Source organism: Pieris rapae, chromosome 24 (assembly GCF_905147795.1).
Source record: "Pieris rapae chromosome 24, ilPieRapa1.1, whole genome shotgun sequence".
In the NCBI taxonomy this organism is placed as follows: domain Eukaryota; kingdom Metazoa; phylum Arthropoda; class Insecta; order Lepidoptera; family Pieridae; genus Pieris; species Pieris rapae.
In genome coordinates this window covers 4,219,420-4,234,948 of record NC_059532.1, presented here as the reverse complement: position 1 = coordinate 4,234,948, position 15,529 = coordinate 4,219,420, and the positions used below count along the sequence as shown (strand labels likewise).

Here is a 15,529-nt window from a genome sequence, read left to right as displayed (position 1 = left end):
TTCTGTGTACGAACAGGGACATTTCTAATATATAAATACATGGAAGAGATAACACTTTGAGTCTCATAAATAGAGGCACGCAACTATCAATGCAATTTGCTCCACAAATTGCTCTAATACATTTTTTTTGGGCCTTAAATACCCTATTCACTTCGACTGAATTTCCCCAAATTATAATTCCATATCTAATTATAGATGCAATATATGCATGATAAGCAGCTAATACCGCAGCATGGTTAACAGTTTCCCTTAGTCGTTTTAACACAAAAACAAAACGGTCTATTTTGTTCTGTAATTTTCCAATATGTGATTTCCAATTACAAAATTTATCTATCGTTATACCTAAAAATACACACTCGTTCGTTATGTCCAGTTTATTGTCTTTATATTGTACGTCTATTAGTGTTTTAGAGTTATATGTCTGAAAATGAATTATGTTAGTTTTGGTCATGTTTATTTGTAGGTTATTTGAATTCATCCAGTTGATGGCGTCGTCTAGAGATTTAATTAAGTTGTTTTTTAAATCTTGGTCGTTTTTGCCTTTTATTATAAGTGTAGTGTCATCAGCAAATAGTATACAGTTCTGGTGTATAGCATCTGGGAGGTCATTTATGTATGTTAGAAAAAGTAGTGGGGCCAAAATACTGCCCTGAGGTGTTCCGTACTCATTTTTCTTATAGTTGGATCTATAGGTTTTTTGTTTTAGTTTACAAATCTTTGTTATTTCCACATATTGCATTCTATTATCAAGGTAACTTTTCACCCAGTTATAGGCATTACCTCTTATTCCGTAGCATTCTAATTTTTTTAAAAGTCTTTCATGGCATACAAAGTCAAAAGCCTTTGTCATGTCTAAAAAGATGCAACCTATAAGCATTTTATGATTTAAGCATTCAGTAATTTGTTTAACTAGGTTTATTTTATGATTTAAGCATTCAGTAATTTGTAGTGTAATGAGGCATAATTTAGCAGTCTAGTTAAGAATGTTTGCAGGTCGTTCAAGTTTTGTTTTGTTATAATAAAAAAATAGCTATAAAAATCCTATATTTTTTTTATACACATACTTTCAAAACTGTTCCATAGTGATATTTAATTCCCTCGGAAGGTCGAAGCCTAAACAGATACCTCTAGGCTTATTAAACAATATTCATTCAGCATTCATAGACAATAGTATGAAATAATTAAAAGCATATAATTCAGCATATAAAATAAGTTCTACATAAACACCAGATCACATCGTTTCTTCTTAAAAATCGGTCCAGTACTTTTTTAGCCAACTTTTCGTTACAAACCTACTTACATACAAATGTTTCCTCTTAACAATATTTATTTCTTTATAAAAACGGTCCTGCCTTAACAGGTGACCCTAAATTGACAAGAGTGAACAATAAATGAATTAAATTTACAGACGAAACAAAAAATAAAATGAAATTAATTAAGAACAACAAAATTACATATGAAAAATACATGAAATTTATTAACTACTACAGGCACTAACAAATAATAGAACTTTTGCCAGTTCACTCAACGGACAATGAAAAAGGTCCATTAACCTATGTATTTCGTTAAATTAATACACCGAATCTTATGTGCCCGTTTCAGAAGGTAGTCCTAGCTAGCACATGAAGTAACGGCGGAGGATGTCGCCTTCTGACCTTTCCATCAGGCACATTGAAGCTAAGGTACTGAAGTACTGCTGAATTACTCTCCTTGGCATGTAACAACTTTATTAAGTACATCACAAGCGCGAATTCTCGGCGTACTGTTAACTCGTTGTAGCCCACAAAATCAAGAATAAATAATGTTGGAGACATGAGTTGATAAAAATGATACACACCGTACATCCTAAAATACATGTGCATCAAAAAATTGTTTGTATAGTATCACTACATATTATAAAACAAAGTCGCTTTCTCTGTCCCTTTGTATGCTTAAATCTTTGAAACTACGCAACGGATTTTGATGCAGTTTTTTTAATAGATAGAGTGATTCAAGGAAGGTTTATATGTATAATGACATCTATCTAATAATGGAGAAGTACTGTTATTTTTGAGGTTTCTAATGTGATGTCGTAAATAATTTTTTTCCGCTTACATTGCAAACGCAAGCTGAACCCTACGAGTTTTATCAAAATAATGTACTAAGTATTGTAGACATATTGTACACATTGAAAAGGTCTACAGAAAAGTGCGTGATGGTATATGTCTATCTCTTATGGATAACCCACATTTTTATATACAACGTTCACAGATTTTCTGTAGTGTATTTAGTATCAGCATTGCACCCGTGTGAAGCCGGGGCGGGTCGCTAGTTAATATATGTATATACACATGATGATATGACTCGGTACTTAGCAACAAGAGTTCAACCATCTTGCATGTGTCGCTATAAAATTACGAGGCCGAACAAGGACGTACTCTGAAGAAAAAATTATAAAAAAAAAACCCAACCAACGAACATCTGTCGCAGCGGCATGCGAGACGCGTGCGCAGCGCGCGTTCGATCTTTTGAATTTCGAAGGCGCTTTTTTTCATGACGGCGAATTGTTGTATATTTTCTATGATTACAGTTTTTTTTTCTATGTGTCTCATGTGTCTTCAATAAGACATAATGGAACATTACGATCTAGCCTAACTTAAGACTAATAAGTAATTTAAGTCTAACCTAATTTACTAAAAAGGATTATTATATAAGTGAGTGTCCAATAACACTACTTACAGTCTCTATTAAAGGGAAGAAGACACTCTGTTCTTGTGTTCTATTTTGCAGACACTCTTTAGCACTTGATAAAATGCTATGATTACAGTAATTTAATAATTGAAAAATATAAATATGTATCTCAGTTATTAAATTGTGTTTATTTAAAAAAGATTGCGAATAGATATTTCCTATCGTTAATTTCTTTTAAAATCCCAACTTATGCGACAAGATATTCAAAGTTTTTCCGTGGGCCTCGTACGAAGTCGAATTACTTGCTTAATTCGCCAATGTTTCGGATTTTACCGAACTATGACAACCATTATCAGGATATTCATCTCCACCTCTAATGAAAGTAGTTAAAGAAGCGGGAAGACTCTGATTTTGTTTAAGTAGTAATTTTAAATTCTACGTATTATTTGTTGTTTCAATAGTTCAATTTCAGTTTTCTTTAGTTTTTTTATGTTTCTTTGTGTATTAATGTGCTTGTTTTCTGATTAATATACATATATTGTTTATCTATGTAATCTGTTTTGGCTTCCTGTATTATCTTAGTGTTTTGTCTTATAATATGTAAAATTACTTATAATTAAATAAATATGATAAATAAATAATCGCTATGTACACTGATACATTGGTACAAGAAATATTAAGTACAATACAATTACTCATATGCAAACGTAACATACGAGAGTAATTGATTGTAATGAAAATTAGAGAGAAATTGATTTCAAGTATGACGGAAGCGATGTATTTCTAACATAGTTCGGTTATCCAAATCTTTGGTCGTTCTTCTGAGAGAGTATGATGGGATGCCGGGGGTATCTAGAAACACGAAGATTAAGAGCCATATCAGTTGGCCTGTTGGCTTCGGTTTTCGATCCCTGAGGTTGTAGATTTGATTCCCGGCTCAGCACCAAATAATCTATGCGCATTAAATAATTCGCTCGGTGAAAACTTCGTGAGGAATTTGCTTTAGATGCAAACAGCTGAGCATCGGAGCTGAAAAGGTAGTGGCGCCACTTATTTTTTTTTTAATTTGGGTAATCGACCTGATTTATTAAATTTTCTATCATTCTCCAATCCAATCTTAAAGTGGTGGCCTGGTTTTGTATGTTGGCAACCTGATACCACTGGAAAAAAGTATATACAGTAATATAAAAAAAACACCAAAATAATGTTAATATAAAAAAAATTTCACAAGGTTTTATATTTATAATCCATCTGAACGTACGCATATGCCGTATTTTTTTGTTGCACAGATGCGCACGCGCCGATTTCTAATATCCGTTAGAATTATTTGAAAAGCTGTCTGCGCACCTTGAATGCGCAAGATGTTATAATCGAAATATGATTTGTAATATAATTTGAATAATATAAATTGAACGAAGCAGACAGACATACAAATTAGTATACCAAGAACAGTTGATGATGAACAGGCTTTAAGGTATCAGGTAACTATATCAAGTGTCGGGTATCAACTAAAGGAAAAATTATACAATTAATATGAAAAACAAAAGGAAAACATTACATCAAAGGTTTTTATAAATAAGTGGCTGAATGAGTCATGAATTTGTCAATTATTATATTATTTGTATAGTACAGATAATATCATCTCGGCTTCTTTTAATGGTCCAGAATAGGCTATCTCGCTCTTACAACTTACGCCCAAATCCAATAACCTTTCTCAATCCATTTTATACCATCCGAAATAGATTAATCCAAATATTGATAAACGTGTCAATAACCAGTAGGAACAGTTTAACATAGTCATAAAAAGGAAGTAACTATAGAGTATAAACGAACCACAGACTATAGAACGCGCCAATTTTAATTTTAACAATATTATTAATAGTAATATACTTATACAAGTCTTGTATGTACTTAAATATAAAAGATAAATTTTTGCTGTCATTAAAATAATTGTTTTAATAACTCCGCCATTAGACAATTACAAGAACACCTTTTCTAAAGATCTAATTGGGTGTTTAGTTTTGAAATTTATATGAATTTATTTTTAGAACTCATTAGGTTTTTAAGACGGTAGGGTATATGATGTTTTTTTTTATTCTTTTTGTATTGATAAAGTTTGCCAACGCTCGGCACACTGATACATTGGTAAAAACAAACACAAAATACAATTTTTAATGTGACAAGCACTTAAAGGCAAACATGACATGCATTCAGAGCACATACAAATATCAATCGAAACAATTTATAAACAAAACAAACATTACAAAAAAGAAACAATTACAAAAAACTAAACTAAAATCGATTTTAAAGTGTGAGGGGAGCAACTATGGATATCCAGACCTAGCTTGTTTATCAGAATGCTTAATCTGGACACCGAAGAGCTTTGACCAAAACGCGTTCTACGAAAAGGAGGGACAAATGGAATAATGGGACGCCTGGGGTATCGTGAGGGTACATGAATCTTAAATTTAGAAAGTAGGTTCGGACAATCAATCTTATTATTGAATATCTTAGCTGCAAACGATATATCAATTAATTTTTGATAAGTATGGTCTCTGTGGCAGTACATTTACCGCTGGCAGTATTTTCTCGCTGTATTGCGATACTTAGATACAAAACATTTTTAAGCTATTGCATAGATATTATCGCGGGCCTTCAGCGTGGGGACCGAATCCAGAAATTCCGTAACGAAAAAAACCTAACACCCCCCACACCCACCGGCACAGCGGTGATACTTTTTAGACACGAGACAGACTATATAGGTCTGAGTCTGGTAGATTGAATTAATGTCAAAGAAAAAAAAATACTGCATAAATAAAAAATAAATAAACAATTATAATTGCATAGGTTGATAAAAAATGCTATGCAATAGCTTTATCGTCGGCAGTCCCCGAGTGCCTCGTTTCTTTTTTTAGCTATTTAGAGCATTTTGCCAAAAAGGTTTTTTAATAGGTCATTGCACCGATTCTAAGACAGCTGACGGAGCAAAAAGCGGAGTGCAAGGTGCTAGAACAGCTGGGCGTATTATGACGGGTCGACATTTCGTGTTGGAATGTCGACATGTGTGGACTGTCCTTTGAAGACATTTCCAATTGGCTTAAGCTCAGTGACTCCAGGCTTCGTTTTGGTCAATCAAATCATTTATTCCAATTAAACAACCTAATGGCAGTTTTGACCGTTAAATAAAATATAAAGATGATTCTAGTGGCCCCTTCCAAAAGGTGGAGAAGAATGGGCAAGAAACTCCACACTTTTTTTAAATATAATTTACAATATTTGTATACATTAATAGTTAAATATATGTCAAGACTAAAATTACTATACAGGTGTATTATTGTATAGTTAGTACATATATATACAAATATCAAAGCCGTAGAATATTATATATAAAAGAGTTATAAAAAAAATAAAACAGTGTGTGAGATAAAAATAAAATAATTAAAGTTTGTTGTATTATACAACAGAAAATAACAAAATATGTGAAATTAGATCAGCAACTAATTGATTTTGACAAGGCTCTATGATTGTCCTATGGAGCAAGACCAGCATGTGGTTAGCAATTAAAAAGAGTGGTTGGCCCAGTGGCCTTCAGCGACTCCTATCTGAACCGAAGGAGAAGAAGAAGAAGGCATATAAAACCTTCTTCGACCATATCAGGTCAGTCACAGGACCACTCATAAGGATGTACTAGACGCACAAATCAACTTTTTTTTTTTTTTTTTTTTTTATAGAACAGGGGGCAAAAACTTGGCACCTGATATAGCGAGGTGCCTATTTAACTTCTACGTGTAGTAGATCTTTAAGCTTGTAGCCACTAGTTATGTTGTTTGAATATTATACTCAAATACCTTTTATAATTACGGATGAAAGAGTCCCCAGAAAAGTCATTAAAGTATCAAAACGATTTTGATCAATTTTGTTAATGTTGCTAAGGCGATTATGTAAGCAGATTTACTGAGGGGGTAGGGGGATAAACCCACCCCCTCCACTTGTCATCAAATGTAATCTCGAAAATAATCTTAATATAATATATAAATCTCCTGTCACGATGTTTGTCTGCGATGGACTAAACTACCGAACCGATATCAATCAAATTTGCACACCGTGTGCACTTTGATCTAACTTAAAAGATAGGATAGCTTACATCTCAATTTATAGTCGCATTATTTGATACTATTCTAACAGATGGCGCTGTTTTTAAAGTACCAACGTTTCACATTATTAACAGTCCGTAAGCATCTTTAAGAGAAATTTGTAGACAAACACACATTACACAGGTCAACAATGGTATGATTCACGCAAGCCTTGGCAATTAGTGGTGATTAGGGTTAATTCAGTTAATTAGACAATTAACAGAGTTCCTGTCGAAGAAAGTTGATAGGAATTTGAGGAAATTAATAATTAGTTTATTAGTTAAAAGATAGTATTATCTTAATGTTATTAAACCTAATGGACGGTGAATCTATAGTAATTGTACAAAGTTATAACTCATACAAAAAAATATGTGTGTATATTTACAATATATGTATTTAAGTAAATACGCGTAAGAACTTATACTCCTTTGGTGTAACAAGATAAAAATATTTTCCAAAATTGTATTCTTTTATTATTAAAATATTTTCAATTTTTTTTATTATTACTTATAACGCATGAGGGTATTTTTTTTATATATTTATATATAAAAAATTACCCTCATGCTCATGAAGTTTCACTTCAAAATGTTTTATGGTTTATATTTTACTGAAATAACCTTGAATCCAGTCATTATCTTCGTAGTTAAGAACAAAGCATGAATGTAGGGTATTAAGAATATGTTTAAATTAAGAGATGACTCAGCGCTGACACAAAGGGATGGTTTTATTAAGGTCGAACCGCGGATTTTGTGTCAAACGGCCAAATCCAATAACCTAACTCAATCCATTTTTGATAGACCATCTGAGATAGATATCTTTATCCAAATATTGATACGTGTTCCAATAACCAATCGACGGATTGTATCGCCATCTGTCGATACAAGCTATCCCTGGTAGGTCGGATCGGTGTACATATTACTTATGTGGATACTTTTTTTACACATTGTCTACGCTTGAAACGAAATACTTTATACTAATACTACGAACTAATATTATCTTTAAGAGTGTTGCTTACTTTTGCTGACAAAAGGAAGGGGGGATAATTTTCAGAAAATCTTACGTAATACTTGATTTAAAATATGTTTTTTTAATAGCCAAGTATGTTTTTCTGTGTATGACAAATATCGAATTGTTTTATATATTCAGATGTCAAAATGCATTACAAGGCATTACACCATGTTTTCGTGATCGTACGAGTGAGTGTAAAATGTAGACAATTAAAGGTGATTTGAACCGACGACCGCACGTCCGACCGACCGTGCGTTGAAGTTCGCACTTAAATGTGAGCGGATATTATGTATCTAGCCCCTATGACTCGCAAACTTTCTTCGATAATAAAAGGTAAAAGATGGACATAGCTAACCTTTAAATTTTGCAGTGCACCTTTTGCATTAAATGAAAAAAAAAACTTAATTTGCTTCGCGAAAATTACGCACCTTTCCCCATGAAGACAATGGTCCTGAAATCCACCCTACGTTAACAATTCTCGCTCTTTCATTATTGAAATAAAAGGGACAGATGCTGTGGGGCTGTTGTGCGCAGCTGCTGACATTTAAAAATATTTACGTGCAATTAATTTTGTGCTTAAATTCAATGTAATAAGGTTGATTGTTAATTGTAACCGCCTTGAAACGCAGTTGTTGCTGCGCTTGGTGCGCGTCGCGTTCGCCGTTCACGTCACTCCGCCGGTAGGGCTCGTTGCGTGCGGACGTCACACGCGTTCTTCGTTCAAGTGACTTCGTGACAGTGAAAAAAAATATATCGTGACTGTGAAAGTGTTTTGATATGAAAATTTGTTTCTAATAATAAAAAGCCGTATAAATGATGGGTGTAAGCAGTTGTATGAGTGTGCGGCAAGCCAGGGGCGCCTGCCACTGTCCCGCTTGCCCTAGGGCTTCGGGGCATGGGGCGATGCCGCCGCAGACGTTGGTGTTGCCTCCAATGGCGTTGGAACCCGAAGCAACCCCGGTTAAAGACAAAAAGGGATCGAAAATGAAAGTTTTGAAGAAGATTAAAAAGAAAATCGGACTTGGTAAGTCTTGTATGTTGACATGTTTAACTACAGACATTTAAATATAATTAAAAACGTTACAGTAGAGTTTAGGTTCTAATATTATCAGAACAGCAGGAAACAGACGCGTGAAAACCGTTAAACGGCTATCTAATCTTAGAGTTACTATAAAAATTATGTGAATTCCCTAAAAAATTTAAAAATCGGTAATTCCTATGTATAATAAAATTGACCGTTAATTTATATATGATTCGTATTTGAGTTAATTAAGAATTAAACGACTAAAAAGGTATTAATTTATTTTAACAAAAGGGCAACGTAAAACTTGACTATTTAAAATTAAAATTTTATAATTAGCCCTTATAAACTCACTTTAGTTGACAACAGTTGAAATTCTTTTTGACTTTACACAAAGGGGCGGGGTGTCGAGTGTGCTTTATTTAAACGAAGTAGGTATTTTAGTCGGGGTTTTATTTAATAAAACGAAAGTGGTTTTTGGGGGCCATTAAAATTCTGCAACATGTAATTCTTTCAAAGGTGGTACCACATGGAGGACATAGACATTTATTGGGGTAGATTGTAACATCTAAAAGTTCATACCAATTAAGATCATAGTTCTCTACATCTGCTTTAGCAGCTGTTTCGCGCACCTTGCAATGGTGGTTGGATAATTGTGTTGGAATCTAGCTGGCCGTCATTTCGCCTTAATATGACTGTTGTCGTTATAGTTACGGAAAACAAACTTTGGTTTTGTCCGTACAATTTTTCTATAGAGTTTAAGGAATAATTAAAAAATACTTGAATCGGTCCTGCCGTCGGATTTTGCGCTTGGAAATACATTTTGCCATTCTACTTTATTTATATAGACAATACTTCGAGGTTATAATTTCTATCATGAGGGAGAGAACGCATGTACGAGCAAGGCAATGATTTCTTTCTCTTCTTCGTAGTCTTCGTTACTTGAAGGTCGCAACTGTAGTGGGGTTGCGTAATGCGTATACTGTTTTTCGCTAATAATATATTCTTTTTTCTGTAATAAAAATAAATGATACAAAATACTGATATCAACTTGCAGGAGGATGGAAATAGAGCATCTATTAATTTAATGAAAAAAAGAGCTCATATTTTTTAATTTCAGTTATAATTGTGAAGACGTATAAAGATTTTAAAAGATATTGTCTGTGCGAGAAGCTATAATAAATAAAATACTGTTAATTTTTCTAAAATATTGTTTAATATTTTTCATAGACCTGAATATACTTTATTTCTTGTAAAAAAAGTTGGTAGCCCTAGGATGTTTTGGACTACCCGATACGTCGACTTTCTGCCTTTATACCACTCTATCAGCTTGAGAGCTTGGAATGTTGAGAATAGTCTTGATAGGCAGGTCCGCTCCATACTACCACCAGCTTGTTTCCTGGCAATATGGGCGTAGTAGGTAAGCAAATTTCTAAATGATAGTGACAGTCTTGAGATGATATTGAGAAAAAGAAGAAAAAGAGAATAAAAACTTTAAAGAGCCTGGGAATTGGCTTATTCGTGCCATTTCCTAGGCCAAATAGGTCTAGGAAATGGCGCTAAATCCAGATCCATCATCTTTAGAATTAATTTATTTTGTACGAGATAAATGTACTCCACTGTTTGAGTCATGCTGTCACTGCTGTCGTGTTGAATTTGGAATCAATTCCTAACTTCCACAGAGCATAAAATTAATTATCGATCTATATTTGTGATTAGTGTGAAAGTTATGCCGGCAACCCACTCGCGAGCCCTCTGTCCTTAAGTGACCATGGGCGGCGGTTTCTTTTCGTGGGGAAAAATCGGCGGGTGTCACGTCAGATGAGCCGTACAAAAGACCTGCAAAAAATTAAATGTCCCTATTCTATTGTTTTTGCATTGCCTTTGTTAGAACTCGAACATTTGGCGAATACAATGAAACGTATGAAACCAGATGTTGGGGACCGGAAATTAGGTGAAAACCGGAACAAGCCAGATGTCGCCCCAAGTCATCTGGTGTGTATTTGGAATACACTGTCGGTACTATTGCTTCATTTTTCTTGCCCATTTGTCCCACCATTTCGTAGAACGCGTTTTGGTCAAAGCTCATCGATATCCAGATTAAGCATTCTGATAAACAAGCTAGGTCTGGATATCCATATTTGCTCACCTCACACATTGAAATCGATTTTTGTTTAATTAAGTTTATTTTTTTTGAGTTTTTTATTTTGTTTGTTTAATATTTCGTGTATATCAAAAGTGCTTGTCACACACATCGCAAAAAATAAAAAATAAATGCATATTTTTATATACACTTGCGAGTGGGATTGAGTGACCATGGACAAATCATCTTATATCAGATTATAGAGGTCAGAACCTAATATAATTTTTAACACAATTTTAGGTTTAGTTTTTGCGACTACCCTCTACCTATAATATCAGGATATTTTTTTGAACGCCATTCAATGGCCTCAAAAGGTCGTAGAAAAACTAAACAGCTGTTTGATAATAAGAAGGATACAATAAGAAGCAGCTGACGGTAGGGCTGTCACGTGTACAATAGTTTTAAGAATAGCTATCGTGAAACAATTGTCATTTAAGTGTTTTTATCTATATGTATTTTCTATTAATTAATTTAATGTTTAGTAAACAATTGATGTTTATGTCTTTTCTAAATTGTAAATAATTTTTTTGCTTTCCTTATTTTTGAATGATTAAGAAATTTGCGTTTATATCTCATTCGGTTTTATTTATTTTTAAAATTAATTTTTTTATTATATTTAATATTGTGCCACCCCTTAGAAGTGCGTAGGCGCATCTTGGGTACAGTTATCAAACAGCTGTTTAGAGTACTATGAATGCGAAAGATTACGCCCGTATGTATTAAATTACAAACTTTTATATATTTTTTCTCATTAAATCAATAAATAATTAGAAAAAAAATGTCCTAAAATAAATTGGGGTCACCATTATCAGTTATAAATAATATATTAATACGAATAAAAACAAAGAATTACATATATATCGACTAAGCCGTTTGAAGGCTGTTTGATTACTAAGTTTAAGTTTACTGTTTAATTAACTTATTAAATAAATTTGTTAAATAAGAATTATCATTCCAATACAAATTTATTTCTTGCAGTCTCGTTTCAACACTACCTGCGAGAAAGAGACAACACGACGCTTTATAACCTATTATTTTTTTATGTTTCCTTAGTGCATTAAATTCGTAAAGGTGAAATAGGCAAGGTGTGGTTTTCAAAAGTTTATGAAAAAGTACAGTCAGCTGTTTCTTTGTGTCCTTTTCTTATGTACGTACAGGGATATCTTGCGTCCCTTTCAGGTACTTAGACGCAGCTTGCTATGACCAATCTTTGTTAAAGTTTGGTCTTTATTACCTTGATATAAGGTGCATTTTACAATATATTATAATGTCAAAACTAATCCTGCAGATGTCCTGAATGTTTCAACATCTTGATATCGCTGACTCTTTTTGACTTAAGATGTTTTATATATTGCATCTCGTTTCAGCATTGTTAGATCAGATGTATCAGACCGTTATAAGAATTGCTTTGTTAATTTGACAAAGCTGCATAAGGAAACATTAATTTTATTTTGCTAGAAACGAATTTCGATTGATATTTTTCGCTAATTTTCCTTAACTGCTATACACTTAAACCACATTTCTCGAAAAAAAGTTCTTACGACAGCAAATCTGTAGATCACGCATTCGGAATTTGAAACGTTCGGGAACTAATGATCGTGAGAACCGACGCGGAATGCGACCGCTTCCATTCGAATTTCGAACGCACGCCGAATCTTCAGTGTTGCCAATTTAAATTACCAGTGTCAACGAATTTCGTAATGTTTACAAATCGTGAAATAATAATGCCATACACTTTTATAGTACTGTTTTTGTTAGATTTTATACTAGACAAATAATTTGCATACAAATTGCATTGGAACTGCTGTACATTTCTGTTATCCTGGTATTGAAGACACTTCCTCGAAACCTTTGATACCAATTTCAATACTTACGTAAGCGAGTCGAGGCTTAGCCCATCCCACGACCTCTTGACCTTACGATTTACGAACACAAGTTAGTTGTGAATACATTGCGTAGAGCGCTTACTAGATTTAATAAGTAATTTTTAATAAATGTACTTCAAATACTGACGTATGTAATGCTTTTACCGTACTTAATTATAAAAAGCAATAATACTACAGACATTTAATATAATCGTTTGTCTCTTTCTGGGTCATCGTGTTAATGCTCCGATAGAAAGAGACAAAACATTGTTGTAATTAAAGTTACATTTGGCATTTTTCAAGCGTCGCGTTAGTAAGATTTAAGTATGTTTAGACTGTAAGTCTAAACATATAAATCTAAGAAACAAAACTGTCGAAAATGTGATTGCATCCACTAACATATTTTGTGTCATCTTGGGTGTAAATAAATAAAAACTTATGTATTTCCACGCAATGTATTGTTTGCAATGTCTCTCACTCGTCCTTTCACCTATTGCGTTAAATTGTAAGATGTCTAAGATTATAATCTGTGCGTAATAACAGGTACTACCAATATATTTATGGCCTTTTCGTTATGCATAGTCATAGACAATGCGCCGTGATCCATATGATACTTTCTCTTTTAGGATGTACTTACGTAAAATCAGTTGACTGCACTATTTTTACATACGATAAAAAATAATATCGATCTAGGAGTCAAGGCGTAGACTTAGAAAATTTTATATGAATCAGTTTCTGAGTCATGTCCATAAATAATACATTAGGGTCTGTGCAGCCTATGTCAGTAAAAAAATGTGTTAAATATTCCCACAGTCCTAATTTCCGTAAACAAGAGTTTTTTTTACCTGTATTAATTTTACACAGATACAATGGAAATGCATCTGTTTACCAGATGGCAACCCTTTACAATTTTCAAATTTCGAACTTCCTTGAAATTGTTCGTGGGAATGTCTATGTCATACAATTATATTTGCTTGTAATTCATCTTTATTATAAAGGTGTTAAGGTCGAAAATATATATTGTATTACAATTATTCCTGGCACAAGCTGTGAATTGCTAATTCTGTATTACAATTGCAAGAGTCACTTCCGCCGTATAGATTATTTCACCTGTATCGATGTGTTTTGGAGGTTCTTGTGCTTTTCTGTCTCCCTGGTACTTTAACTTGATTTTAATACAATAAATAATAGTAGATATAAATTTTATATTAAAAAAAAATATTATTTTAATTAAGTTTATTTATAAGTACATAGGTATCTATCGTATCAATTAAGATTATAACTTGTTCTTAATACAAGGATATTTGGTATAAACTATTAAGACTGTCAGTGCGTGGGAATAACTGCTTTCACTGATAGCCAGAAACGCGTGTATGGGAAAAATGAAAGGAGCATTCCTAACGCTAATACATTCCTGGTACTTTGTGGAAATGTTTACCTCTTGCTTAGCTTTTCAAAGTGTTATTTTGATACTCGACATACATACATACATATTTACTTTAATTTTTTTGACGTTCATAAGTGTACTTGTTTACCTATATGAATAAAGATATTTTAAAGAAAAACACTTTTTTAACGGATTATAGATATGTATTATTATATTTAAACTTATAATTATTTGTACATAATTTTAAATTTTAGATTTTAATCTCAAAATAAACAACCCGCGAAAATGGAGGACACCGTGAGCAATTTCTGCAAAAACCCTACATCTTTTAGTCGATACCAACTCCGGGGAAATAAATACAGATAACACAACATTTTCTGCAGCTGTAATACTTTTTGACATTTAACACCTTTGTCTTCAGTCACCGTGACCACGCACGCTGTAAAGCACGCGAAACGTCGGTTTAAATTTAAAATTATGTACAAATAATTATAAGTTTAAATATAATAATACATATCTATAATCCGTTAAAAAAGTGTTTTTCTTTAAATGTGTAAAAGTTATGTAAATAAAAGACAATACTAAAGATATTTTTGTTTTGCTTTGTATCCAATACGTATACGACTTCCTTCTTGTGCTTGCTTCTTTCTCTTAAGAGGTATTTTTTTCTATAATTTTTTTTTAATTATATTTAAATCTTAAATTAATGGTGTTAAATAATTATTAGCTACTACTTACTATTAGTTCTGGTCAAATTATGATCAAAATACCAGAAGTCCATAAAATCATAAGAGTTCATTACCTCCCGAATTGTAGTATCGAATGACAAATCGATATATCGCTCACTGAAAGGTGGCGTTCCCACGGCCCGTGGGATTACTAGACAAGGATAGATAGTCACGACCACCTATGTGCGAGTGAGATAATAAGTGTTTCGTTATTGCGTACTTGATATTGGATCTTGTATCACATCTAATTGAATGTTCCTAAATTGTAGAAAGTATCGTTTTTTAATTGTAGTAATAAAATTAACGTTGATCATAATCTCTGAGTGATAAAAGATATGCTACTGGAACACTTAACTGTAACTAGAAGTAACAATTAACATGTCTGCAGTACTTTACCTCGTGTTTATATATTAACTTTGTTAATAATAATAGCTAACAACGTCTATACGTAGTCATAATGACTTCTTTAATTTTCAGTCATCCTAGTAATTTTCTTTTGTGTTTATTTACAAAGAGGATGAAAGCGAAATCTTCCCACGATAACACAAAGCCTTGACTTGTGTCATAATTGTAG

General features: G+C 32.9%; 1 protein-coding gene across 3 annotated transcripts in view; it reads left to right on the top strand.

Annotated features, from left to right (window-relative positions):
- The window catches only part of LOC110995976 (protein neuralized), a 30,811-nt gene that overhangs the window by 3,470 nt on the left and 11,812 nt on the right, over nucleotides 1-15,529 (top strand). Inside the window, exon 1 of one of the 3 annotated variants that reach the window (XM_022263446.2) lies at nucleotides 8,496-8,835. The exons of 1 other annotated variant lie outside the window; for it this stretch is intronic. In XM_022263446.2, coding sequence (XP_022119138.1) covers nucleotides 8,625-8,835 — 211 coding nt within the window. In that variant the 5' untranslated portion in view covers nucleotides 8,496-8,624. Of the gene's footprint in view, nucleotides 1-8,495; nucleotides 8,845-15,529 lie in introns of those variants that run through there. One more of the 3 variants, XM_045633675.1, reaches the window with a different exon arrangement.